General features: G+C 36.2%; 1 protein-coding gene across 5 annotated transcripts in view; it reads right to left on the bottom strand.

Moving 5' to 3' along the window:
* Positions 1–1,800: 1,800 nt before the first annotated feature.
* KLC1 (kinesin light chain 1) overlaps positions 1,801–27,829 on the bottom strand; it is an 85,590-nt gene continuing 59,561 nt past the window's right edge. Inside the window, exons 12-16 of one of the 5 annotated variants that reach the window (XM_045015179.1) lie at positions 26,349–26,457; positions 17,967–18,128; positions 12,760–12,890; positions 6,784–6,850; positions 1,801–5,401 (exon numbers count right to left, since the gene is read on the bottom strand). In XM_045015179.1, the coding sequence (XP_044871114.1) occupies positions 5,336–5,401; positions 6,784–6,850; positions 12,760–12,890; positions 17,967–18,128; positions 26,349–26,457 (535 nt within the window). In that variant the 3' untranslated portion in view covers positions 1,801–5,335. Of the gene's footprint in view, positions 5,402–6,783; positions 6,851–12,759; positions 12,891–13,558; positions 14,310–17,966; positions 18,129–26,348; positions 26,458–27,829 lie in introns of those variants that run through there. The other 4 variants (XM_045015180.1, XM_045015182.1, XM_045015181.1 and 1 more) reach the window with 4 other exon arrangements.

The raw sequence follows: 27,829 nt of genomic DNA on the forward strand, positions 1-27,829 counted from the left end.
CATAACATTGAAACAACATTAAGCGAGGGGACAGTAAGGGGGAGTTACTGTATAGTCCTGGATCTTGCCGGTTACAAGAGTTTATAATTTTCTTGAGCTCTCTGCACCCACAAAAAGAAAGTGACAAGTTTAAAACAAGAAACAAAAAAATACCTCATTCACAGAGAAGCATTTATACAGTCAAAGGCAATGTTTAAGAGAATTTCTTTACTGTATTTTTTCATCAGCTATAGCTGTATATAGGGTTCACAAAAATTGCATTTATGAACTACTTTAATTCGATACAAGTTAGGTGGTGTAAAACCCATGAAAAGCAGATCTGTATACAGTGCTACATAGTTATTTTGTTAATATTCTGCTGAAAAGTAAGGAACACTTATCAGCAATACAGGAACATACTGTAATTCTCCATTGTAAGTCATAACTGTTCCAGTAGGTTTTTTTAATGTAATAAATGCACTTTATTTAGGAACTGTCCCTTATTATAGCTTTATTAATCTTTGGGTTTCACAACTGAGGTTTGCTTCTGTACAGGAAAAATACACAACTAAGGGTTTTTTACATGAAAGGTTTACATTCTAAAATGCATAAATACACTCAACTTTATTTTACATAGAACTATTGTTAAGACTACATTTAAATATTTTATTTTTGCACTTTGAAAATAAATGCCAAAAGACAGACATGTTTTGTTAACAGCGTCAAATCAAACCATAGCTCTGTAACAGATACAAAGTAAAAGACATTCAGTGGTAACAGGATATGCTTCTGGAACCAGATTGCTGTTGAAAATTAGAATGGTAGGACAGTTATTCTGTGCACTGTAAAGACACTGGTGTATAAAAGAAAAAGTGCATTTATGGAACTAAAGTGTTAAGACAACACAATGGATCTAGTTAAAAAGCCTAACCTTTAACTTCATGACAAGTTCTGCATTTAAATCACAGTGAATTACTGATATTTGTTACAATTAAGGTTTTGTTTTATTTTGAAGCTTTTCAGTTCTTATCCTTCAAGAAAGAACCCAGAATTCCTGTTTCTCCTTCAACAGTTGGAAATATACTATACAGTATTTGAGAGCTAAGATCAACACAAGCACCCTCAAATCAGTCTTTAAGGTTTTAAAACTAACTTCTGTAATCTAAATCCACAGATATTTTTCAGTTGGATTTAAAGGGAAAGGTGACATTACTGCCCTTAAATCTATGGACCAGATGCAGATACAAATTTTGTATCTGCACAGGGCTTCACTTAGAGATGCTCCTGACCTCCATTTTCCTTCTCATCCCAACAGAACCAAAATACCCTTAGTGATTTTATAGAACCTGAGCTGTGCATTCTTAATTTGTTAATTTTGTTACACCAGCCTCCAAGTTACATAGGAAAGTACTTTTTATAATTTAAAAAAACTTCATAGAGCTTTAAGTTGGAGACAGTGTCTGATGAATAAATCGAGATGCTGAAGATTCCTCATTATTTACCAATTTTTAGTATTCTTTTTATATCAAATTGTATATAGTTTTTAGTCTACTTTGGTTTTGTCAATGTATAACTAATCTGCCATACTTTTACAGTCCTAGGCATCTTCAGTGCTTTAAAATGCAAGTGGAGTGTTAACCACTGAATTTTAGCTATTATCTTTTAAATTATTCTTACTTCAAAGCAGCCATAACAATTGTATTACATGGATATAAAGAGTTTTGCCACTCTATCACATAAACCTTCATTTTAGGGCTACTGAACTCAGGGTGATGAATGTGTGGGTAACTTTTCATTTAGCTCTACTTTTTTTTAAAAAACAAAACAAAACACTCCTCACCTCTTCCACTCAAAGTACTGAGACTATAAATTATTTGAAACAAATGTAAACTTTCACAACTTCCCCTCACAAATTAACCATTTACTTTTAAAGAGAGAATATTTATACTAATGCATTTACAAAAATACATCAAAATGCAAAGTCTGTACTATAAAACTAAACTTTACACGTTCATGCTTTCCTTCCAATATTTATTCTTTTGATAAAGGCAGACACTTTGATTACTAAAATGCAATACATACACTTAGCAGCTTTCAGACAAAGTAAGTGACCTGGTTGACAAAAACTAAATTGTACACTTGAACCTATCAAATACTGTAAACATACATTAGACGAAGCACTGCATGCACACCCCATTTTAACGGTACATACACAACATAACCATACTTGGTTTTCTCTTTTGTTTTTTAAGTCAATGGAATCCATTAACTGTACAGATTAACTACAGATACTTCAAGCTTAAACCTTTTTGAATTACTACCACTCATCCTTGAAAAAAAATACAAAACCATGAAAATAAATGTCTAAATTAGTTCATCCATAGTTTGATTTAAATACCTTGCTACCACTAGGGACATTGTTTACAAACAGTAAACTGCTAGTTCAGTCACCCATCTACAAAGGGAGCTTACGAATCACTGCTAAATTTTACCATGATATTTAATTAGATCTTCGATCAAGAACAAATAGGGAGAGTACTGCTAGCAACTGGTGCGCAACTGACAGAGTCTAGCCAAAAAATTAAAATGGAAGTGTCACATTATTATTTAAAAGTAAACTCAGAAGTCCACATAAAAACAAATAGATGCATACACTGGCAAAGTAATTTTTTGGATCATTTAAACAAAAGGAAGATCGATGCTAAAATCCACAGAAAAATTACACAGATTTTGCAACTTGGTAAAAGAGTGGTTTTGTTTGGGAAGATGGTGTGCGATAGAGAAGTAGGTCAACGTTTTAACCTTATCATTCCTTGACAGAATTCCTTTAAATAATATATAAAGCATGTAAGTCACATTTGTAAGCACAGTACTAAGAGTACCACCTACAATATTTTATTGAGCTATTTAAAAACCTGAAATGAGATTCCACCACTACCAGAGTCTGACATACTCTCGTCTTGAATTTAAGACCATGTAATAAAATTTATAGTTAAGCAGGTCTGAATTATGTTTTAAATATTTAAACAGATTTCTATTTACACAACAAGTTCCAGTTCTCTGAGAGGCTACAAAAACATCATCTTTCAAATTTGAATTAAAGGCTTAGAAACAAGTTCTTAGATTGCACCAAAAATCAAAGTCCCTTTGGGTCAGAATACCTACTTTTCTACAAAGTCAGACCTTTATAGGTGCTTTTCACATTGGTGAAAGTCACCTTGGATGTAAAGGGCCTGTAAAAAGTCCTCTGGGCCACCATTACTGTGATAGCTCCTCCCATACTAGCAAAGGCTGACTGGTAGAGCAGGCCTCTGCACTAGAAATCCTTCATAGTTATTGCAAAAGGGACAGCTGACACAAAGCAGTTGTGGTAGCCCTGTGGCCTGCCCACCAGTTAGCAATGGGTACCATCTTCTTACTCCACTCCCAGCCACTGCTGTTTATTTCCATGGGCAAAGCTAGTTTACGTCAAGCTTTGTGCAGTGAACTATGAATTCACCAACAAACGTATATGTGATGTTTTACTAAAACAATGTAAAAGCTCTAAAAAAAATTCAAATTTGAGTCCACATTATGACTCCATCTATAAAATAACTGAGCAATAATTTGTTCTCAAGTTCATCACTGAATTGCACTAGTCTGGATTAAAACCACTACACATTAGCAGCATCTTGTCTCAATTTCTGGACTGTTTTTATGGCAAGTACACCATATATACAATTTTCTTCTTTATAGAGATGCTAATGAAGTACCTCATAGTAAACATAAGCGCATTACATATATGACTGGTTGCATCAGTCATTAAAATAAGCTTTAAAACCAGGTGCCAGTTGGTCAAGGAGTTATAACAGTATTAGGTCTAGTGAGTTCTTCACAGCCTGATCAAATACCAAAACTTTTTTTTCCCTTCCTCTATTTTACCTCAATGTGTGTTAGTCTCATCTTGGATTAGTATTCCATCTTGTCCCAAAGTTATCTTTTTGTTCTGTATATTTCAATTACTTCCCTATATTCACAAACACATGCACATTTTTACTTTCTCCTTCCACTTGCATGTAAATAACAGTTTTCACCTGTCTACAAAATTCTATGTGTGGTGTTTTAAAAATCACATATTTTACAGAAAAAAACAAACTGAAAATGTTAGTGTTCACAAGATACTTAAACGTTACATACTTAGTCCCAGCAGCAGGCCTGAATACAGACAGCACATCTATTAATTGTATATAGATTAAAAAAGGATGGCTGATCAAAAATGTGACCTACCTGCCAAATAAGGGCATCTAGTGCTTCTGATGGGGCCCTAAATGTATTAAACTTCAGTAGAGAGTTTCACAAGTAGGTCCTCTGCACAGCAGCTATTCCACAGTGTAACAGCCTAGCATGCAATCACCTGCTTCATTTGCTCCTGTTGCCATCAACTAATATGGAGAGAGGCAAGAGCTGGAACAAGCATGAAGGAACAGTGGAGTAGTTTTAGCCTAAAGAGAACTAAGGGATAAGAATTCCAGTGGAAAGGCAGGAAAAGTGTCAGCAACCTGAGGCACAATATTCTACTGCGCTTGGACAGTTGCACCCCACAGCTTCGATATGCATCTACTGTACAAAATACAGGCCAAAATCTTTGCTATTTCCCCCCGATCAAAATGAACTGTATGAGCACCACTGATTACTGGGCCTTAAGACCTACATCAATAAATAAGGTATGAAATTTCATAGTTACAGGTATTGCTATGCATGCCACCTATAGTTAAGGTAGTCTAAGTGTTTCCATTACAAAATTTATTATTTAGATCTACTGGTTAAGGAATCCAATATTTAAGCTCTACTTTTCAGGCAAGATATCTGAAATTGTTCTTCTAGTCATGTAAGGTAAAGTCGCACCAGGATAGTATACCCCATTCTGAATTTATACAGTAATGTACATAACTGATACTTGTCTCTCATTCAAGCACTGTAGATATTTTCTGTTACATATTTAATCTGTTTTCAAATATCAATATAGAGAACCCTTTATACTCCTTTGCATTTTGGTATGTTTTATATGTATTTCTATTTTTTCAGTTTTCAGCTGCTGTGATATTCAGATCTGTTAACAGAAATCAACATAAGTAGCATGAATTACAGCAGTGCAATGAGCAATATATATCTATATAGTTTCTCTTCAGAAGAAAATATCCACTAATACTATGTTTAAAAATGTCACTACTATTTTAGAAAAGTAAAAACAGCCGTCCATTGCAAAAGAGTCTACAAATTAGATGTTCCTATAGAGAGTCATAAGGAACCAAAGCTTTGAGAGTCTCAGTGCTTCTTTATTCACAAAGGAATTTTAGCTAGTTTCTGTCCAAGAACTTCAATGTGCCAAATCAGTGTGACTGGCACTCAGAGCCCTTGAGTCTGTCAGACAATTATTTCGTTCCTGTATAAAAAAAAATGAAAAAAAATTATTAAAACGCTTGAGCAACCTGGATGCCTGCATAAAAAGAATGATAAAAAATTAAAAACTAAAACAAATACTTGAACAATTGGTGTACTTTAGGAAACTAGTATTTTTTTTCACATCCTGATAACTATCTTTACTTCAACCACAGATGTAGTAATATCTGAGCACTTCCCTTGCATTCCTAACAGGTATTTATTACAGAAGGGGCTGACTGCCTAGGGATATTGGCAAGTGTCCTCTACTCGGCAAACCAGGGAAAATATTTGTAAAATTTGTAAACACATTGTTAACTTGACACATTTCACATGTGGTAAGCACAGCTCGTTGAGAAAGCACAAATTATGGAATGTACAGGAAATGTTATAAAGTTATACACTCCTCGGCCAAGACAGTCCGATTTTGAAAGCCCTGGCCATTTCTGTATTACTGTTGCAAAGTGCTTTGGTTTACCTTGGTGGATTTTTTTTGGTCAAAGTTCACATAAATTAATGAAGGAACATTTTTGCATAAATTTCAGAAAACTAAAAAATTGCAGTAGACTCTTTAGGGATAATACTAAGGAGATACCTTTATGCCACACAACAGTGAAAGAGATCCATATAGCATGTGCTTTTGTTATATGCTTTGGGGCAAATAAAGGTGAAGATTCTACAGAACACAGTATGATGCAATATTCCCCCCAAAGTTAGTCACAGCTGCTGTTAGTAAAATGCACAACGTCGTTTAGCACACAGAACATTACTAGCTTTCCTTGACAACATATGCAATGGTGACTTATTAGGTACAAACAGTTATGCGTAGTAGTGATCAGGTACACTGAATATAGTTAGGCAAAATATTTACAGTTTAGATTTTGGTAGAAGCAACACTTGATAGCAGATCAGATAAATTTAGGGCCTGCTCCTGTGCACCCTGAGCTCCCACTGAAGTCATTGGGATTTGAAAGCACATAACACCTAGTATGACTGGACCTTTTGAGAGAAGCTTCTTTCATCAAAAATACAGAATATCTGAGCTTTGAAAATATTTCTTGAAATATAAATTTAAAAAGGAAGTAAGTTTTTTGGAATCTTACTAGCCATTCCAATATTCTAATTCAGGTTCCAGTTCAGCATAATAGTTAGGCTCCTGCTTAACTGACTGATATCAATGGGACTTAAGCAGGTGCTTAAAATTAAGTATGTGTTTAAGTACTCTGCTGAATGCCAGTGGACTTAAAGCACAAGCTTAAAGTGTTTTGCTATACTGAAAGTCTTATTGAGTCCCAAGAGGTTTAGTATTTTACTGTTTCTCAAGCTCTTCAGCCCAAACCCTGCTACTGGTATCTACTTGTGTAAGAATATTATAGGGCTTCTTACTTGAAAGTGATCTTCAGTAGCCTTGCCACCCATGTTAAGAACATTCAGAGAACTGGCACGCTTCATGCTGCAACCAGGATAGTGAACATGCAAGGATAAACCAATCAGAATAATTGAAAACTAAACTCTAAACACACAAGTATAATAATACTGAGGCAAACTTAAGGGAGTTTTAATATAACCTGTGAAACCTAATATGAAGTATGCTCTTTAAGAGAATATACTTTCTATAGTTACTTATATATATTTGCACATTTTCCTTCTCTCTTTTAATTCTAAGATACGTATCGAAATAATTGCCAGCCCCATAGTATTTAAGCACATTACGTGCTTTGTTAATATCTTTAATGGTTCAAATTATGTGTTTCCAAAATGTGTCATCTTTCTGAATCAATACATTAATTTAATATATGCTCCACTTTAATGCTCATTTTAAAGTTATTTAGCTAATTTTTAAAAAACCCAAGCTATTTGGATGTAGTTGTTTAGGAAATGTTTGTGAAAAATATTAATACATATCACTAAATGTGTCCAATAAGTTGTACTTAACTAGTAAAAACTATGGAAAAACTTCAATTTACATAAATAAGGCAAAAATTAACAGGTTACCACAGACATTCCTTTTACAGCGGATTTTTTAAAAGCTTGCTAAGTCTATTTTGAAGTGAAGGACAATACAAGATTGTTGCTACTATTAACTTTTGTCATGCTTGTGGCCATAATGTGCTTCAATCAGTGGCAGTCTTAAAATGGTCTTCTGAAAGCAATACACCACAAAGATAATATAATCAATTTAAGCCCTTGTTATTTTAGAAGGGCTATTGCTAATCAAGATAATATAAAATAGTTAATACAGAGTTATCAACTTCTGTATTCTTGAGGATAAGGATTAATAATTGCTTTCATCTTGATCTTTAATAAAAGATTAATCAAACATCTACAACATTTAAGACTAAAATGTTTAAATGTGAAGTTATATACATTTTAAGTTAGAGTATTAAATAGTCCCCAATGTCAGAAGATTTTGCTGAAATGGTACAATATGAATGTTTGCTATTCCCCACCCTAAATACCTAAATCACTGGATCTTTTATGGTTTATCTGTTTCTAAAGGAGCACCTTAAATAATTTTATTTTGTCACACTATTAACATTGAAGTTAGGCCCCAATCCTGCAGTGTGATCTGGAGAGGCGGTTCCCTGCACCCATGTGTAAAGGTCTCTGCACAGCTCACATTGCACACTAAGTAAGTCATTAGTCCCACTGAAATCAACAGGACTACTCAGAAAGAAAGGTAAGCATGTGCTTAAGTGCTCTGATAGATCTGAGCCCAAGTAATGTGTTATGTCTGGAATGCTGAAACTAAAAACCCTATACAAATAAATGCAGGCAGCAGCTACACAATGTAAGCATACTACATTTTAAAAGCAATTAATTTAAAACATGACAAGTGTTAGCAACAAAAAAGAAGCAATGAATCATGCATGGTTTATACCTCTCTGTTATTTATTTACATACAATATACATTTATGGTTACACATGAAAGTCAAAGTATGTTAATTTGTAAAAACACACATACAAAACATCACAAATTAAAATCTCTTTTCAAAAAGTAAGAGCATAAAGGTTTATTAAAAACAAAATCCAAACTCCAGGAAAACAAAACAAAAAATTGACAGGTACAAATCTACCCAAATGTCTTGTATACTTTTCCTCAAGTGCTAATAAGGAACCTTAAGAAAGAGATAGCATGACTAAGTTTCAACTTTTTAAAAGTTATTAGCAGCCAATTTACTTTAGAAGTAAAATTAGATTTTCATCTACAGAGGAAAATTAGTTTGGCAAATGCACTTGTAACTTTTTTCAAGTCAGAAACAGGACTAAAAATACTCAGAATACATGTATCATTTTTCTTTGTGTTATAATAAACAGATATTTTAAAAAAGCTTTGCTTTTATTTTTGCTGTGGCAACTTAGCTAACCTGTTCTATAATCAAATTTTAAACATGGGAGATCAAAATCAGCAACTTATCAACAAAGCAAAATAAAAAGTAAAATTAAAAGATCTGAAATCAAATAAAAAGTAAATGTCCATGGTAAATAGTTCACACCAAGTTTCAAGTACTGTATGCTTGTAACATCCACCAACTCTTACAGATCTCCTATCACCTTATCAAAAACATTTTAGCTATAAATAATTTGCTGACAAGTGTTTTTTCCCTCCTTCCCTCAATTTTCTATGAATAGAGCTCTGGAACTCATCTATTCTTGTTACTTATTACTCACTTGAAATCATAATCCTTGTTTGACAGCATGATCAAGGACTATGACTGTAAGTGAGGATAAATTAGCAGGAACAGGTGAACTATAAAGCAAAAAAACAGCCTTCACAGAAAATAGAGAAGAGGCAGTGAAGGGAAGAGGTAGAGGTGGTGGTGAGAAGAAAACACAATTTCTCATGGAAAATCTTGAACAAAATTCTTTTTAGAAACAATTTTTCTGGTAAGTCAGTAGATCTTTATATACACTAGCAATACTGTATTCAGTTATTTGCAACACCTTAAACACAAATGTGTGTTTATATAAAAATATATGCATCAAATTGTCATTTTTAAAAATCAAATGGCAGTAAAAGAAAACAGAGCAGTTTTAACTAAGTGTAGCAAATCACTATGGAAAGCAATGTTACTACCGGAAATGAAGTTGAAATAACCTATTATGAATAAAGAAGTTATTGGAAAGTATTCTTGTGTAAACATATGTACATATTTTACTAAATCCTATCCTCAATTGCACTTTCATGATCTAGAAAGCCATGAAAGGGTTAAAAAAATAATTTTACAAACCATATATTTAACTTCTTTCTAAAATAGCTAAACAAATGAAAATTAAGATTTTTAAAAGGTTTTATAATCTACAAAAACAAGGGTTGTACAGATGCTCCCCGGATTATGCAAGACTCGATTTACACAAATTCACATTTACGGGAAGAGTTCCATAAGCCAGAAATAGGATTTTTGAGTTGTGGAAATTTTTGCGTAACGTACAGGTATACGTTTCCTATTTATGCAAAATTCGAGTTATGCAAGGCTTTTCAGAATGGAACAATTGAGTGTGTGTGGGGGGTGGGGGGTGGCGAGGTGTGTCTGTATAGGTATTCTCATCAACTTCCAGACAGAATTTGTACATTTATTAGTCAAAAGATTAATTTAAAAAACTTGCCAGTACTGCCAACTCATCCTAGGACCTCAAAATGAAACTTTTTTCTGGCATTACATGATCACCAGCAATGAAAGATTTTGAAATCAGAACTATTTGTGGAATATGTACATAACAGATAAGCTAATGAAGAATTTTACCTTCAAATATCAGACAGTCTTTCAAAGAACACAGGACATTTTATGAACACTGGAAACCAAAGATGATGTTGGCACTTTAGCATCTGTTCTACACTAACTTTATCATTAGTATAAATACCAAACACATTTAGGTGGCATAGGGTCAAAAATATGGTTCATCCTGATGTGGATAGATTACTTTTACTTACATGCATCACATATACAGAGGATGTTTACAGCAGATTGCAATGCCAAATAAATTAAGTGCGAATATTCAAAATATGGTAGAAAAACACCCTTTAGCTATTATTTAGAATTTATAAAAAACAAGTTGTCCATATATTTCCCTATTATTAACTGCAGGAGACCAGGAATAGCAACCTGGTTCCATAAAATGTTGAAAAAACTTTTAAACTTCCCAAAAATATTGGGGGTAAAGGAAATAGTTGTTTTTATAAACTACAATTTATACCTAATAATGGTAAACCTGAGCAATATAGGGAGTTGATAAAGAATTGTATGTAAATGATAGAGACATTTATATATTTTTTTTAACTATGGATGTTGGAAGAATAAGACTCATTCCGGGTTTGCATTTGCACTGTTTTGCTAAACTATCTTGCAGTTTTGTATTTCTTCCGTTATACCGTTGTGTGTGGGTTTGTTTTTTCAAATTTCAGTCTCCTACTCTACCTTAATTGAAAAAACACCCTTTCATTGACAGCTTACAGTGAGGTAAGTAATCAAAAAATGACAAATAGCAACAGAAATTATTTATATACTATTATGGGTGTGCACAAAGCTTTACAAGCAGATAAAGAGTGTGGCAAATCTCCAATGGAGCTATAACAATTTACACCAGCTTATGATATGCCCCCCAAGTTCCTGTCCCAGCCCCAGACATCACACAGAAATTTAAATTACTACATAAATATTTCTAAATGTATTTATCATATGGACTCACCCATTCAGATTGTTTTCCAGCAAATGAAGACAACCCAAATTCTCTTATTTAGAATTTTTAAATAGAAGCTCAATAAAGCAATGCTGTTCTAACAGTTGTATCTGGAAACCAAATTAGTCTGTTTTCCAAAGTGCAAAAAGTATTCAAGGTTAAACCTGATATGCTGCTAGAACTGGAGGGCTATTAAGGAAAAAAGGTAATACTTATGCTTAATTCTGTGATGAATGTTTCGGTCTGCATAGTGCAACAGGTAAACAGGTGAACGTATCGTTTTGTGCATCAGCAGGAATTATAAATACACTAAAAGCCATGAAAATACACAGTTCTCCCCCCACCACCCCTTTCAATTCAGTGGAAGTTTTGCCACTGACTTCAGTGGCGTGAGAATTTAATATACAACGTAGCTAATAGCATGTGGTAAAATTCTTGATTTAATGAATTTACAGAACATATAAATGTAATAGTTAAGAGTTTTTTCGACACTAGTTTCTGCCCTTTGAAATTTGGATGTTTCAGTAGTTAACCCTTCTTAGGGCTTGTTTACACTTGAAACGCTGCAACTGCACCACTGTAGCACTTCAATGTAGATACTACCTCAGGCTTAAGCTGACAGGAGGGGTTCTCCCATAGCAAAGGTGATCCATTTCCCAAGAGGCAGTAGTGAGGTTGATAGAAAAATTCTTCCATCGACCTAGTGCTGTCTACACCAGGATTTAGGTCAGCTTAACCATGCTGCTCAGAGCTGTGGATTTTTCTCATCCTTGAGCCACATAGCTGAGTTTACCTAACTCTTTAGTGTACTCCAGGCCTTAGTTTCTAAATGAAGCATGACTAAAAATGATTGTTTATGCTGACTTCCAGTAAACCTTTTCCCTCAACACTAAGGTTTGAGAGGTAACATTTTGTTCGCTTTCTTTAACAGTAGCTTTCCACTTCTATACTTCTGATAAAGAGCAAGTTTAAAAATTAGTAGAAAATTAATACATACAATATGTGAAACGCATTCTGTTTATATAGAACCAGATTCTTAGATTTAAAGTCTGATGTCAAATTGTGTTTACACTGAAGTTTATCTTTAATAAATTAAATATTCATAATGCTATACTAGTCTTGAGTTCTACTAAAGCAAAAAATAAAAAACAAAAAACCCAAAACCAAACAACCCTTGCCCACACACACACACACCTTTTTCCAATACAGTACTTAAGACTAAAGTATGGGGAACTTACTTTATTCTCTGGGAAAAGAGAAATTTAGCAATTTAATAAAGTGCACCAATAATACTCTTACTATATAAACATGTTCTAAATAAAGCTTTTTCTTAGAGGTGCCATCATGCTAAGCATCCCCCTTTAAGAGTTGCAAGTTCTGTTAAAAAACAACAACTGAACAATAAATACTAAAAACAAATTAAATTTTCCATTAATATTAATAGAAATTAATTTTCTATTAATATTTTACTATTAATATTAAACTGTCAGCATAGAGTTAAATTATTCCCTATATCACTTTTCAGTAAGGAATTCAATATGTTTAATACCTTTATGAACTACAATTCTGCATGCAGTAAAGACAGATGATAACCACAAGAGGCAAGGCTACCTTGATCAGTGCTAGGCTACAAAATGGGCAGGATCTGGGAGCACAGCAGCTCATCTAAGAATAAATAATTACCCAGGATTCTTTGGTTCACTGTCTCGTGAACTTCCTCCCTTCAGCTTTCTAACCAGCTTCTCACTGCTGCGTCTAATTGAAGCACGGAGCTTGCTAAAGGAACCACTGCGTTTTAAAGATCCAGTGCCATCCTGAAAAAAATTTGAACAAATGTGAAACTGCAACAGTTTTTGCCCCTCCCCCAAAGCTGAATTAACAAGTCAAAATACTTATGTTCTGTTACTGTTAGGTAATCGTGCCAAATTATATAAATATTTTAAAATGCCATATAATTTGTATTTTATCAAGAAGATTACTGTCAGCATTCAGACTTATCAGTGCCTACTTATCACAAGGATTTCAGAAATACGAAAATCTGTTCAATTTATGGCTAACTATGATTCATAACAGTTAAAAATAATCTCAAAGCATACATGATTCACAAATGCATACCAACACCTTCACCACCACCACCACCACCTTTCATGTTTACGTTGATGCAGTCATATGGGAAAGGTGAGAGTCCAGTATCAAGCAAAAGCATTCTATCAAGGTCTGAATGAACAAACTATTTTATTTTTTTTTTCCAACTATCTAGGCCATGTGCACTAAACATATTTAGTGAATTCTATAAGTTGAGTTTATTAAAAATGTAGGAACCATTTATGATCAGAAAGTTTATATATATATTTCAGTTTTACTTTCACCATGTTTCAGAAAAATATAAAACAAGATGAAATGACAACTTTTTGCACATTACATTCAAATTTTATGCCACAGAAGTTTCTAACTCTTAAGTACAGATATCAAATTTGTATGCCAAAGAATTACTGTTTTCTCTTAAAAATCAACAGTTTAGTAAGATAAGTAACCACTTGCTACTTCTAGAAATCCTACATGGCTACTGTTTGAAAGGAAGGACTGTAAAAGGAGAAAGTACTACTAAGCAGACAGAGACAGACATCAGTTGGAGTGAGTTTATTAGAGAAAGACAAATACACAAATCACTGAACACCAAGATTAGTAGAGAAAAGCATAACTGCCAAAATTTCACACAAAGACTAAACAGCAATGCTACTTTAGAATAATCATAAGTGAAGACATCCAGAGTTCCATATTGATGTTAACCACATTATAGGTCTCTAAATACATTTTAAAGCACTTGGAGCACATGCCTTAACTTTTACGTTTTATTCTGTAAAGGTCACCATCATGCTATTTTAATAATACCTTGTGTGATACTTTTAACTACCTTTTTCATAGTGAACAGCTACTTATAAAGTTCATTCTTACTTTTTACTTAAGTATTACACAGCAAATGGTTGTAATAACACATTTTGTATGACTAGATACATATCTAGCAAAGCTACACATGTACAGAAATAGGAAACTGAATAAAAGACAGTAGCACTGAAGGAATAGCCAGTTTACAAGGAAGTGTAGCTCTGACAAAAATCGTAAGGGATTTGCTAAAACACAGCAGTCAGTACTGAAGAGAGAAGTTAAAGCTTGAAGATGGTGCACGCCCGTCATGCAGGAGACAGTATAAGAATCACAAAAGGCATCTAGGCCTGTCAGACAGAAATGGAGAGAGAAAAACTGAATGAAACTGTTGGGAAAAGTTCAACAGTTTTCAATTTTGAACAGTTATGTTTACGGTATTTCTAGGTCATATGCTGGAGGTCTTTTTTTAAATTAAAGATTTGGGATTGCACCTCTAAGTGCTGCAATTCACAGATCCTTGTAATTACCCAAAAGGTAGTTGTTTGTTTACATACTTTAACCTATTTCATTAACAAGTATCATACAAAAATTACCAAAAGAGATCCAGTCTTTTATTAAATTAATAAATAATTAATTTATTAAAGTAAATAAGAGAAAAGCAGATTTTTAAAAACCCAGAAATTGCTTTTATATTATAAAATTATGTGTAATATAGACTTTTTTTTTCAATTGAAAAGAATACAAAAGCCAAAATAAAAAGGAAAAACTTAATACAAGATTTAAAAGAAATGAACAGAACAAGGTGCATTCATTTAAGCTTTAACTTCTGTCAGGAATTTTTGTCTCCACAACACTAAAAAGGAAAAGGGTTTCCCTTACCCCTCCAAACAAAATTCCATCTACTTCTTTGAGGTAATAAGAATCCATTGAACTGTTGATGTGTTATCATGCATATATTTTTAAAAATTAAAATTCATAAGGAAAATACTGTAACCCAAGTTTCCACACACTGCCCTGCCGAATGGACCTCTACGTTGAGCTGAAAGAGCCACCTGCAGAAGTGACAAGCTAGTTGAATTCTTAGGCTTTCCATTCTCAACTCTGGGAAAATGGACAAAGATATCAATTAATATTTTTGTTTAGTGATGATGGCATCTCTCCGTGGGAAGTAGAGTGAATACCAATAAAAAATATTTTACAAGATGCCCTACTACCAGTGACTGAAAACTAACTGGGAGTTGCAATCAAATCTTCACCTGATGACAGAGGTCTATTATCAAATTAGATTTTATATTTTGTTTAGAATTACATAAAGACCTTTCAGATAGAATGATTCAAGAAGTGCTTGTGAAAATTCAGCAGCTTTGAATCTGAACTCTCTATTTTAGATACATGATTCCATGAATAAAAAGTCAAATTACTCCTTGTATTTTAAAATAGGTATGTTCACATCAACAGTTCTCAAGTTAGCTGGCATTTCAGCTTTATAGCCACTATATAAAAAATATCCTTCATTTTTTGAAACAGACAGAGGGCAAAAGCTCAGGCTTATCTGGAGAAGTCAGTATAAGAAAACATTTTTAAAATGTTTATGAAAGCAATTCTCTAACAACAATTTCAAATTGTAAAATTTTAAAACTGATAAAAAGTTACAAGAACAGTGCATTGTTCCATAAATATTTGGAAGTTTTAAAAGTATGTGTTAGTATACAATATACATTACATCAATTTTACTAAACAATGTGTGTGTCTTAGTATTTAGCTACAGATTTGTTAAAAACAGACTTTTCGGTTCCTCTAGGACACTACCCCAAAGCATACAGTTCTTGTCTAAGCTATACTACATGTGGGAAGTTACTGCAATTAAAGTATCCTCTTATTGTGTATTGTATACCCTCACAAAATTACTACTGCTGTGCACTGCTGGTCAAAAACTGCAGAAAATTTCTCAAATTTAAAAATAATTTCAACTACTCTATAAATTGCACTATCCCTAACCCTAACACTGTTTTGTCTGACAGCCAAGTTCTTGAGCCAACTCAAGAGTACAGATGCACATCAGAAGGTTTGGTGTTTTTTTTTAAACCAAAACAGGCACTTTCTTTGGTCTCTGTAAACAAAGTAAATTGCCTATAATAGAAATTCAACAGTACTTCCTGTCTGAGAAGCAGAATATCTGTGTGGAGAGAAGAGATAAGGGAAAGGTAACACCACATCCTACAGGTACAGAAAAGAACAGCATTAAAATAAGGTAGAAAACAACGCTGGGAAGTTTCCTGTTTCATTTGTGTATGAACAAACTCTCTCAAGTGAGAAAGAAAATGTGGACTGTGAATAGTCCCATGTATATCAGAAAAAGTGATGCCACATTTTTTAAATGAATGGTGCAATTCCCAGACTTTGTAAAAATCAACACTTCCTTAATTCTGGTCCCTAAAGGCAAATTAATATTTTAGGTCAACAGATTTTTATCAGTTAGGTTTCATTCAAATATTGACCTAGAAATACCATTTTGTATTTTTCCAGAAGGTTCTTTATCATTCCAAAACCTGCATGCTTGTTTTAATTAAAAGCAAATAGTAGTAAAAGGTTTTATTCACTTAGAACACACAAAGGCATGCAAAGTACGGCAGAAATTTAGGGAGGAGTACAGTACACAGTTCTAATGCTGAGTGGACAAAATTAAGATAAAAGGAGTTACCAAACTTATTTTGGGGATACTAATGATGCAACATTAATTATTCACAACAGATGCTGATTGATTGTCTTGGCACGGAGAATACCAATGCCAACGAAAGATGGAGAGAACATTCTCCGTGCAAACTCAGCAAGTGTAAGTTTTTACGAAGTTGGCTTTAGGATCTTAAAGCCTCTTACGAGTGACTGGAAAACTGTTGTAAGAGAAATGAACTTTAGAAGCATTCTAGTTTATAAAATAGGATAAACACCCTAAAGCAAAAGTAAAAGTAGCCAGACAAACCTATCACTACAGCAATTTGGCAAAATGTATCAGTGCATTTAGCAGAACTATAGTTTATAGTGAATTAACAGTTTGACTGCCTGCACTAAATACATCCCCTTGGCAGCAACAGAATACACAATAAGAAAGTTAGTAACCGGAGCAAACAAAATTACGTAAACAGTATACCTAAAAGCATGAAAGACATAACAAAGGGTAGAAAATGCACAGTTAATCACACATTACAAACATATCTATTTTAAAAAGTTTTTGTTGTTCTAACTCATGACACAGGTATTATGTTAGGTAGTGAAACAAGACATCACAAGATAGAATAAGGCCTCACTTTAATCATAAATTCTAAAGGAGTGCACAGGAAGTGGAGATATACATTTCATTTAAAAATGTATCTTTGCTGTCAAGTTGCCATGAACCAGCAATGACAGCACATACAAAAGCGTATTATGGATCACCCTTCTTCTATGACTGGAAACAAAGTTACAGATCATTCTCTCTGACAAGGTTGGGAGAGGGGTGACTGGAGTTGTTTTTAAGTCAAACTGATTATTTTTATATACTTTAAAAATCACTGATGTTTTAATATTCCTAATTCCATAGTGGCACCTGCTGGACACATTTAACCTACAGGCAAGGATGATATAAAGAAAGCAAATAAGCAGAAGTAAATTAATTGCCAGTTTATTGAGGAAACCACAGACTAGGGATTATGCACCCAACACACACCAGGACACTCAATCAGCATTCAGATGCTCATAGTTAAACCCAGCTGCTTGAAATTCCTAAAGAAATTTTACTTTTCAGGACAAAAAATATTGTGGACAATTTAAAAGAGTAGCAAAATATAAAGAATTTACTAAATGCAAGATCTTATTCTTTAATTCTTAATTCTGCAGAATTATGAAGTGTAAAGTAGATGAAATAGGAAAACTACTTTGAAAACACAATGGAATGACAACTGGACAAAAGTTCCTGTTACAATGGTAAATTTTCTAGACTATTTTCTTCAACTGTGTACTGTACTTACCCCATTCCATTCTACGCTCATACTCACTTCCTCGCCTCCATCAGGGCCACTTTCGTACTTTACCACATCTACATTGAGGCTTTCTCGGCTTCGCCTTTTTTCTATGCTCTCGGGGTCATTTAGCACTTCAGCAACTCTCTGTTTGTGAACATTGTCAAGACCCTGTGAGGCAGGCAAAGGGGGAAAAAGTGTCTTACTTACTCAATATAGGTTTTAATAATGTATAGTATCATAAATATACATGGTAACCAGGTTAACGAAAAAATCAGTGATACATTTAACTCACTCTGAACTTAATACAATTTTCAATACTTTATAACTGATCTATTACAAACATCAATGCAACATAAAGCAAAGCAGTTGGACTGAGCACAGGCCTGGGAGCTAGGAGACTTGAGGTTCTTCTGACTGTCAGTGAGTTACCTCAAGCATTTCACATATCTGCTTGGTATTAAGGCGCCTGTTAGATCACTAACATGGAAACACATGCTCTCTTTTCCTTGGTTTTCCCAGATGTCAAATGGGGTTAGTGATGTTTATTTATCTTTGTAAAGAACATTGAGTTCATCTTTAAAAAGCCCTACACAAAGTTTCATTTAAAAAACCCAACCAACTGTAGTATAAACTTTCTATTAAAAAGTGTTCCCATGTACTGAAATTTTAACAGTAATTAATATTATGAAAATTTAATTATAACCATAGAATAGGATCAAAGTAGAGATGGAAGAGAGGGACTTTATTGATTCCAATCTTTTGCCAATGCAACACACAGTTTCCTGATAAAGGATGCATCAGGTACATTTTCTGAATTTCTAAAAGGATTACTCAAAGAAATATAAAGTATGTTAGATACAAAAAACTACACTAAAAATATTAAAGTTGCTAAGACAACAAATCATGTCAGGTAATGCTAAAAGTAAGCTTGCAAGCTTAATTTGAGCTATTGTGCATATGCACTATGACAATCTTATCCAGCATCAAGGTGATGTTTGTTGCTCAGCCAGAAACAGAACCCAGCTCAGTACATTTGTCACAAGAGAACATCCCTTCTCTTCCTGCAACTTTCTGCCTCATTCACTGTCCATCTTGTGCAGTGAACGAAGCATGGGTCAAAGTATATAATCACACAAAGTTTATCATAATATACAGACACAAGGAGGCTAAATCACACAGAAAACATTAATTTGGGCATTTCTTAATTCTGAGTACTTGCACTTTGTAACTGACATTTTAAAAGTAGCTTTTTGTATGCAAATGCCTAGTTTTTTAGAAAAGTAAACTGAAAAACAGAAATTCCATCAAGTGGAACCATAATGATGCCCTGTATGGGTCATTAACAGGATTGAAACCCAAGACCTTTAAATCAATTACACAGACCTCTACTACTTGAGCTAAAGGTGTAACAAACTTACTGCACTAGCAGTCTGTAATCCTCTATGTCCATCAGTCACTAGAGGGGGACATGACACTTCACCAGTGGCTTACCCAACCCTTTCAGACAGCACACACAAGTCTGGAATCAAAAGCCTGGGTACTATTGCTGGCTCTGGAGGGGAGTGGGGTTTTAGTAGTTACAAAGAGCACAGAAAAACGTAATAGATTTCACACATTTATTCTAAAAAAGCAGTGTGAATTCCCCCAGCACAGGGGAAGCTCAAGACCATGATTAAGGCTGCGTGCCTGTCACGGAGATCACAGAAAATGTGACTTTCCATGACCTCTGTGACTTCTGCAGCTGCCAGCAGCAGCAGTTTCAGTGTGTGGGAGGGGGCTCAGGGCTGGGGCAGGGTTTGTGTGCAAGGCAGCGCTTACCTGGAGGACAGGCTCTCCAGCTCCCACCGGCATGTCCCTGCAGCTCCTACGCAAAGGGGCCAGGGGGCTCCATGCACTGCTTGCAGGTGCCACCCCCAAAGCTTCCATTGGCTGCAGTTCCTGGACAATGGGAGCTGTGGAGCTGGCACTTGTGGTGGGCAGCGTGCGGTGCCCCCGTGGCTGCCCCTCCCCATACGAGCTGCAAGGACACATGGAGCCAGATAGGGAGTCTGCGAGCCCCGTCTCCCTTTCCGCCAGCGGGGGTCCCAGGCCGCGCACCGCCCTCCCCCTAGCACCACCCTGTACCATCCCCCCCAGAGCACTCCCGGCCCAAGTTTCAGTTAGGGGTATATAGTAAAAGTCATGGACAGGTCATGGGCCATGGATTTTTGTTTACTGTCCATGACTTTTACTAAAAATGTACCCATGACTAAAATGTAGCCTTAACCATGATATATGGCCATATGCTGCCACACTTGCAGACCCCCGTTGTAGGAGTGTGCTGGGGCAGGAAGTGGAATATTAGCGGAAGCAGGGGACGTGGCTGCAACACTCTGCAATTCTGGACTGTGAGCCAACAGACTGCTGTAAATTAGAGCATCCCACAAAGCTGCTTTAACCTATTCCAGGGGCTGCACCAGCCCCCAGGGCAGCCCACAACCCAGAAGGCATATATGTGGCTTAAAGAGCCACGTGAGAGATGCAGTACCAGGTTCTATTTCCAGTTCTGACAGAACAGAATATGTGCAACCTCATTTACCCAAATATAAGATGAAGAGAATTATACTTAACTGCTTGACTTGCTCAATAAGAAATGCAAATTGCACAAGACTTCATTAGTCCATGAAAGAGATGAGACTTGAAGCATAATCTTTTCCTGGAGTCCAGCAAATCTCAGTAGTGAAAATAAACAAACAGGATGGGGCAACCTCAGCAACCAGCCAAGGAGAAGTGCTGCTGCCTCAAGCCTAGGAGGAGAGGGGGAACTCCCTCTACTTTTAGCATAAGATGGTGGCTGTGCCAACTCTGTTTCCCCTTTACTTTAACATGTGCCTTTCCTCTAGACCAGAGCAGTGATCGCTGCTGTTAATGTATCAATCCCCACATCTGAAACTAGCTCTGTGCATGTGAATGCAGCTGGCATGTTTTGGAGCTCTGTGGGACTAGAGAATGCTCCATACAAATGGAATATTCAGGGATTTCGGCTGCAAACCTTTAAGAAACTCTACTGAGCATATGCAAGGGGTGATTTTCAGACGCTTATTACTAAACCATATCTGGGTTGATTCTTCTGGGACATCAAAAGGCATTTCTTTGATCCCAGAAGGAACTCTCTACCAAATGTCAAATTCTGGTCTAAAACCTGAAGGGCTCTAGAGCTCTCCAAAGAAATGGTTGGAACTTTGTTTTGTCAATAGTTTTTTGTTGTTTTTTTTTTAAATACTTCCACCTAACCATATTCTCAAAAACAGCTGACCCCTTGCTGCTCAAACATTTAAAAAAATCCAGCCTGATGTAGTGAGAAAGCATAGAAAAAAAATTCTGCCAGACTTTAAACATTCAGGCTAAATTATAATGGTGGTTTATAATGCTAAGTCTTAGACAAACAACTATAGGCCTACCTGCCAGTTATGCCTATAATTTCTTATACTCGTTGCCATTTACTCTGGTTAATTATGTTATAACTTTGGTTAATATCACTTCATGTGATTACATGCATATTAGAAAATCAGAACTAAACACCAAGTGGAAGTTTTGTTGCTCAGGAGCCAATACACATACAGAGAGCTTATTCACCTTGTGCAGTAAATGGAGTTGTTTGAGATGGCTGTCCCTGTGAGTGGTCCACTTCAGGTGCACATGCACCCTGCACCTTTGATAACACATTTTTGGTAGAGGTGCCCATTCAGCCCGCCCATGCACCCCACACATCCTCATCCTCCAATAAGAAGCTATATGGGCAAACTGCATGGGCAAACTGCCCTCAACTCCTTCTCCACCAGAAAGTCCCATAAGGATGGCTCCAAAGCAGAGGGGAAGAAGGCAGGTAGTGGAGCACCAACAGAGGGACACATCTCCAAGAACTCCAGTTACTACACAAGGGGCGTAACCTCTCCATCTTTAAATAGCGTCCCTCAGTGTGCTCAACTTCAGATGACTCCAGATCAGTATTCCCCTAAGGAAGCAGAAGGTTCAGTGCAGAGTCCAATACAGAAGAGAACTAACTTGCCCAGGGACACATCTGATCTTTCCACAGACACCAGGACGTTAACAATCAGAAAAGAGCATGAAACAGAAGACCAAGTTGCCACTCTACATATGTCTACTTCCTTAAGTAATGCAACTGATGTAGAAAGTACTCTTGTAGAATGTGCTAAATCTCTCGAAGGGGGTTGGACATGAGTTCTATCATACCAGTCTTAATACAACCAGAGATCCACTTTGACAACCTCCATTTCAAAATTACCAAACCCTCGTTCGTATCCATTATAGACAGAAACAGGAGATTTTTCTAAATGGTTTGGTCCTGTCTAGGCAGAAAGTTAACATGCTCCTTCCATACAGAGTATGGAATATAGCTTCTTGACTAATCCGTTGTTTTGGGAAGAAAACCAGGAGATAACTGGTTTGATTAATTTAGAATTCTGAGGCCACTTTAGGTAAGAATCTTGGATGGGCCTGTAGCGACACTTTCTCTCTGGAAAACACCGTAAATGGGGAGAGTCTGCCATTAAAGCCCTCAATTCTCCCACTCTTTGGGAAGAAGAGAAGAGATCACTATCAGGCTGTCTTCATAGATAAATCTTACAACAAACATCTAGCCAGAGGTTCAGACATATGCTTCATAAGGTCATTGAGGACTAGGTTCAGGTCCCAGTTAGGAGCAGGGTTTCTGATTTGTGGGAAAGACAAAGGACAAGCTAACACCTCTAGCCAGGAGTCATCAAAGTTGACTGCCAATCACCTGTCAGGGACAAGAACAGATGGAGATACATTTTAGCAAGGAACAACATGGAACCTCTTTTCCCATGAGATTCTATGTCTCCGTCCTCACAACAGAAAGGAACTTTATTTAGGGGTGACCCTCAGGAAAATGTGTTTTACAGGGTGACTGGATTATAAAAGTGAGGGGTAAAACCACCACAGGTTCTCTTTTCTCTCTCACACACCCATTTAAGACAACTAAGGAACCAGTCCTGTGACTTCAGGGATGGGGGCAGTATCCTGATCTGAGAATTTGGTCAGCAATGTTGCTGGAAACATGTGGTAAGGATTTTACCTTGCACTAAGTCTAATTTGTTATAGATACTAGAAAGCTAGTTATCTTTATTTCTCTTGTAACCCTTTCTGACTTTAATGCCTTATACTTTTACTCATTTCAAATCTCTCTCTTGTAAGTTAAATAAACTTGTTTTATTTTTTAATCAAAACTAATCCAGTGTTGTGTTTAAACTGAAATGTTTAGGTAACTCCAGTTAAAGCAGTAAACTATTGAATATTGAACCCTTACAGGGCCAACAGACCTATAATATCTGAACTGTCCAAGAGAGGGCTCAATGCACATTTTAGAAAATTCAGGACTAGGAGTGTGTTGGGATCACGCGGCAAGAAGTAACCAAGGCACCTGGAAGCCAGAGTGTGGCTGGTGTGTTGCTGAAAGGCTGCTGAGGTCAGAGTTGTTGAACCAGGACTGCAACTATACACAGACACTCAGGGTGTGACCTGCATGCTGTTTGTGAGCAGCCCTGTTTGAGAGCTACCACAGCAAAGCATTGTAAGGCACCCAAGGTTTCAAGGCAAGTGGTATGGACTGCAACCTGGAATGTGACAGGTACCTGAACACCTGTGTTACTGATGGTAACAGATTGGCCCAGGAGAGAGTCTGTGAAGGGTGGCTTCAGCACTGATGTAGCTGACATCATGTGCTGGGCACCCAGGAGTGCGTCAGTTACAATTCCCTCAGTAGCATATGAGGTCTAGCCATCCTTGGTACAGCTGACTTCCTCAATATTGGTACTGAGCTTTGCTCCTGGACGGGATTATAACTCTTTTCACTCATCTCTCTGTCAGTTAGGGTCTGGGTACCCAAACTTGGTACCGAGTCTGCCTTAGATTGGAGGGTTTTTTCTTTGCCTTTGCAGTACCAGCATCACTCAGAGCCTACATGGAACTCCTCTTGGGACCTGAGTTCTCCATAGTCCTCTTGTGTCAGTGACACAGTGCAAATTTACTCCCTACCTCCTTCTGTTTAGAGGAAGATCCAGATGAGGACTTTGGTACAACAGAAGTACTTAGTGCCACGGTACTGTCTACCTCTCTCAGGGTTTCTGGTGACAAGATCTTGATGTGGACAGAGCAATAGCAGTACTGGGAGGTCTATGTAAAGTGGGATCCTCCACCCCTGGATCTGAAGCTGGATGTAAGCCTTCCTCCATCATCAGACATTTAAATTTGGTTTCCCTATTTTTGAGGGATTTACCCTTGAGGGATGTGCAGATCTTGCACTTACTAGGAATATGGGTATCCCCAAACACTGGAGGCACTGAGAAAGCCTGTCACTGATTGGAATAGCCTCACAGCAGAAGAGGCACCTCTCAAATCCTAGGGAACCCACCATTCCCAAGAAAAAATGAGGCACAATCCCAAGTAGGGGAAGTACTAAACGAATATCTAACTATATCTAAGAATAAAAGGATTTTTTTTTATTAATTTTAATTTGTTAAGGGCAAAAGGGAAAGAAAAGACAAAGGAAACACTAACAGGTAAATAACTATAAAACTATCTATCTAAATGCTAAACAGAGAATAGGCACTCATTGCAGACTCCATCTCAAGCAAACTGTGGTTAAGAAGACACAGGCTAACTGCCCTCAGTTTAGTGCCACATAGCCTCAGCATGGTGCATGAGAATGTATGGGGTGCATGTGAGGGCTGAACAGGCATTGCTACCAGAAATCTCCAACCAAAGGCGCAGGGCACAAGTGCACCTTAAGTGGATCACCCACAGGGACACTGCTTGAAGAACTGCTATTTTACTTTAAAATCTCACTTGGATTAAAGATATATCAAAGACCTTATACAGGAGCATTTTCACATATTTATATTAAAGGGGATATATCAAAATTTTTCTTCTCTATCATCTTTCTTCAAGCTTACTGGTTTTGTCCTTTTCTACTTGGCAAACACTCAGGTTTTCCTTCTGTTTGTCATGGAGGAATGGATTGGATACTTCTTTGTGTGTCAAAACAATCAATGCTGATGTCATCGGCACATTTTGGGGTATAAGGTTTGTCAGTAACTCTTTTGCTCTTGCCTATTCCTGGCAGTCTGCTTCTACAGCAACAAAAAATATTGCAGGATCAGGATCATGTACTAATAGGTTTTGAAACATCTCAGCTACAAATCGGTGTATTTAAAACAGAAAGAGGTACTTTATCTGTAAGATATGGCCTGCCATAATTTGACTAACATTTTTTGTTCTGAAATAGTTTACTTGTAGTTTGAATTACAAAGTGTCCACACAAAAACATCATTTTACAAGAAAATTCCTTACTTTCCTATTACCACCAAAATTACTAAATTATTAAAAACTGAATTTCAAGAGTTTGTGTTCAACTGATTATTCACCATGACCCCCAAATCTTTTGCTAATAGAATCCCCCATTCTGCAAGTATGGACTACATTCTTTTTTCATAGATGTATACATTTATAGCCATATTAAAACAAACATATACTCAGCTTTCCTTCTCCTTCAAGTTAAAAAAAAACACCTTTATTTTTCCTGGTCATTTGACAGGTTTTAGGATTTGAGAATTTCCAAAAATATTCATTGTAGACACCAGACCCAGGTCTTGTCTACATTAAGAGAGTTACAAAAGTTCCTCCTCAACAGATTGAAGAGACCTCGTATCAACACACAGAAGTATTGGAGAGAGAGTTCACCAACCAAGGCTCCTCTCTTGACCCTCTCCCTAACATGGTCTCCCTCCCCAGAAATGCTTCCCTAGCTATGGTCCCCACATGGTCCAACCTTACCCCCTAAGATTCAACTCCCAACTTCTATTGTGCAACTCCTCACACTGTATTTGCTGAAAACTGCTGTCTGAGCCAGCTGCTTCTGTCCTCCCTCATGTTCTCCACAGGATTCACCCTCAGTTATGCCACGCACATGCATGCTGCCACCCCAAGCCAGGAAGTGTCCCTGCTCAGCTGTGCCATTCCTGCACTGCACACCTACCAGTTGCTGTTCTCCTGCACCCATAATGGCACCTCAGAACACTTAGTATTTCACCAGTTCCTGGTATCATCAACCTAGCAATTACCCAATTTACTAAGGGTTAACATCGTGCCTATATATTTTTAATTTAACAAAAAGCACCCTTTTTTAAGTTTAACATAATAGATAGTAAATTAGCAAATATATACAGCAATACATCTCTAAAAAACTGCCAGATACTGAACAGCTAAAACATCATATGTGCACAATATACATCAACTGGAAGTCAAAATTCTGATGAAAACAAACCATAAATAGCATTACTAAGAACAATAGGGAATTTTCATACTTGCCTGCTTACGAGATCTCATTGCTGCCTCTTCTAATGTTTCAGCAGCTTCAAACTTGCCTTGACGTTTGTAAAGTGCTCCAAGATTCTTTAAGGTAGTTGTTACTGTTGGACTATTAAAAAATATACATTGAAATAATTCTTAATTTATATACACATGAAAACTCAAAAACATGAGATAAAAGCTTAGATACCATCAGTATAATCAATATCTGAGAATCATCTTTTAAAATATTATACTAACATTAAATATGTGAGAAACATTAAAAATATCTTTCAAATGCATTTATGACTCACAAAAAGTGATTGCTTAATAGCCCTGAAAACTAATACAAATACTATCCTCTGGAACCATGCGATATGAACAGCAGCAGTGCTAGCTTCCTGGGTGCCTCAGACCTGACCTCTAGTGGTAAGAGTGTAGTTCAGTCTCCAAAATACAGTCAAACTTTGGCCATCAGTGAAATGGTCAGAAAATATGTCAATTAGTGCCAGTATCAATGATGGGTGTTGTAATATGGATTAGGCACTTGAGATCAAAAATTCCTGCTCGGCCTCTAGCTGGGAGCTACTTTCAGTTGCTACATACCTCATCCAGATTTAAGCCAGTGATGCTGAGGGGAAAGATTTCAAATTCCATTATGAATTTCTTTGAGAATTGTCTCTCCCAACCCCAACAAGAAAAAAAACCTGATTCAACAATATGCCACAATTGTTAATAAGTCTTAAACCAGTCAAGACCCTCACTGAGGTTTTGTTTCAGCAGCATTTGAGCAGAGACCCTGAAGCAATAAGATAGCCTGACTACTTCTGTGGCACACAGTGTTTAGAACAAGAGAGGTAGGAGCAAGGAGACATTTATGACACTACAGAATTCCTGATGCATGCTCCTCAATAGTTCAGTTAACCATTCTCCTCCACATCTATAGCATATTTGACTGAACAGATAAGTTTACTAGATCCAGCAATAGTTTTACTAAGTTTTAAAAGTCTCATTTATATTACTACATCCCCCAACTAAATGCTAAGATGAACCCAGAAATAATTCTCACTATTAACAATGTCAACTACTTTGTGCGGAAGATTTTGATATTATACATAATACACACACAGTACAATAGTTTTGGCTCAAAATTTATATTTGATACAGAATTTTTTTTATCAAGCATAATACAAAGAGAAAAAAGTGTTTGTTGTTTCAAATTTCAATGAAAATGTTTGAAGTCAAACAAAGCCATTTCTCACAAGATTTTGCAATTCAAACATTGCAGCTCTGTGTAGAGCATGAGAATCAAAAAGTAAATAACCGAAACGAGACTAATCTACTTGTACAATCAACGATAATGAAATGCAAAACAGAGAACAGCATACTGAGTTAATGTAGGCAGGAGGCCAGATTATGTGGCCTGCTCTACTACTCCTCTCTGTTCTGTCTATACTACTGATATGCAGTGGCACAGAGACTGATCATATGCACAGCATGTG

The sequence above is a fragment of the Mauremys mutica genome, chromosome 4, assembly GCF_020497125.1.
Source record: "Mauremys mutica isolate MM-2020 ecotype Southern chromosome 4, ASM2049712v1, whole genome shotgun sequence".
NCBI classification, from domain to species: domain Eukaryota; kingdom Metazoa; phylum Chordata; order Testudines; family Geoemydidae; genus Mauremys; species Mauremys mutica.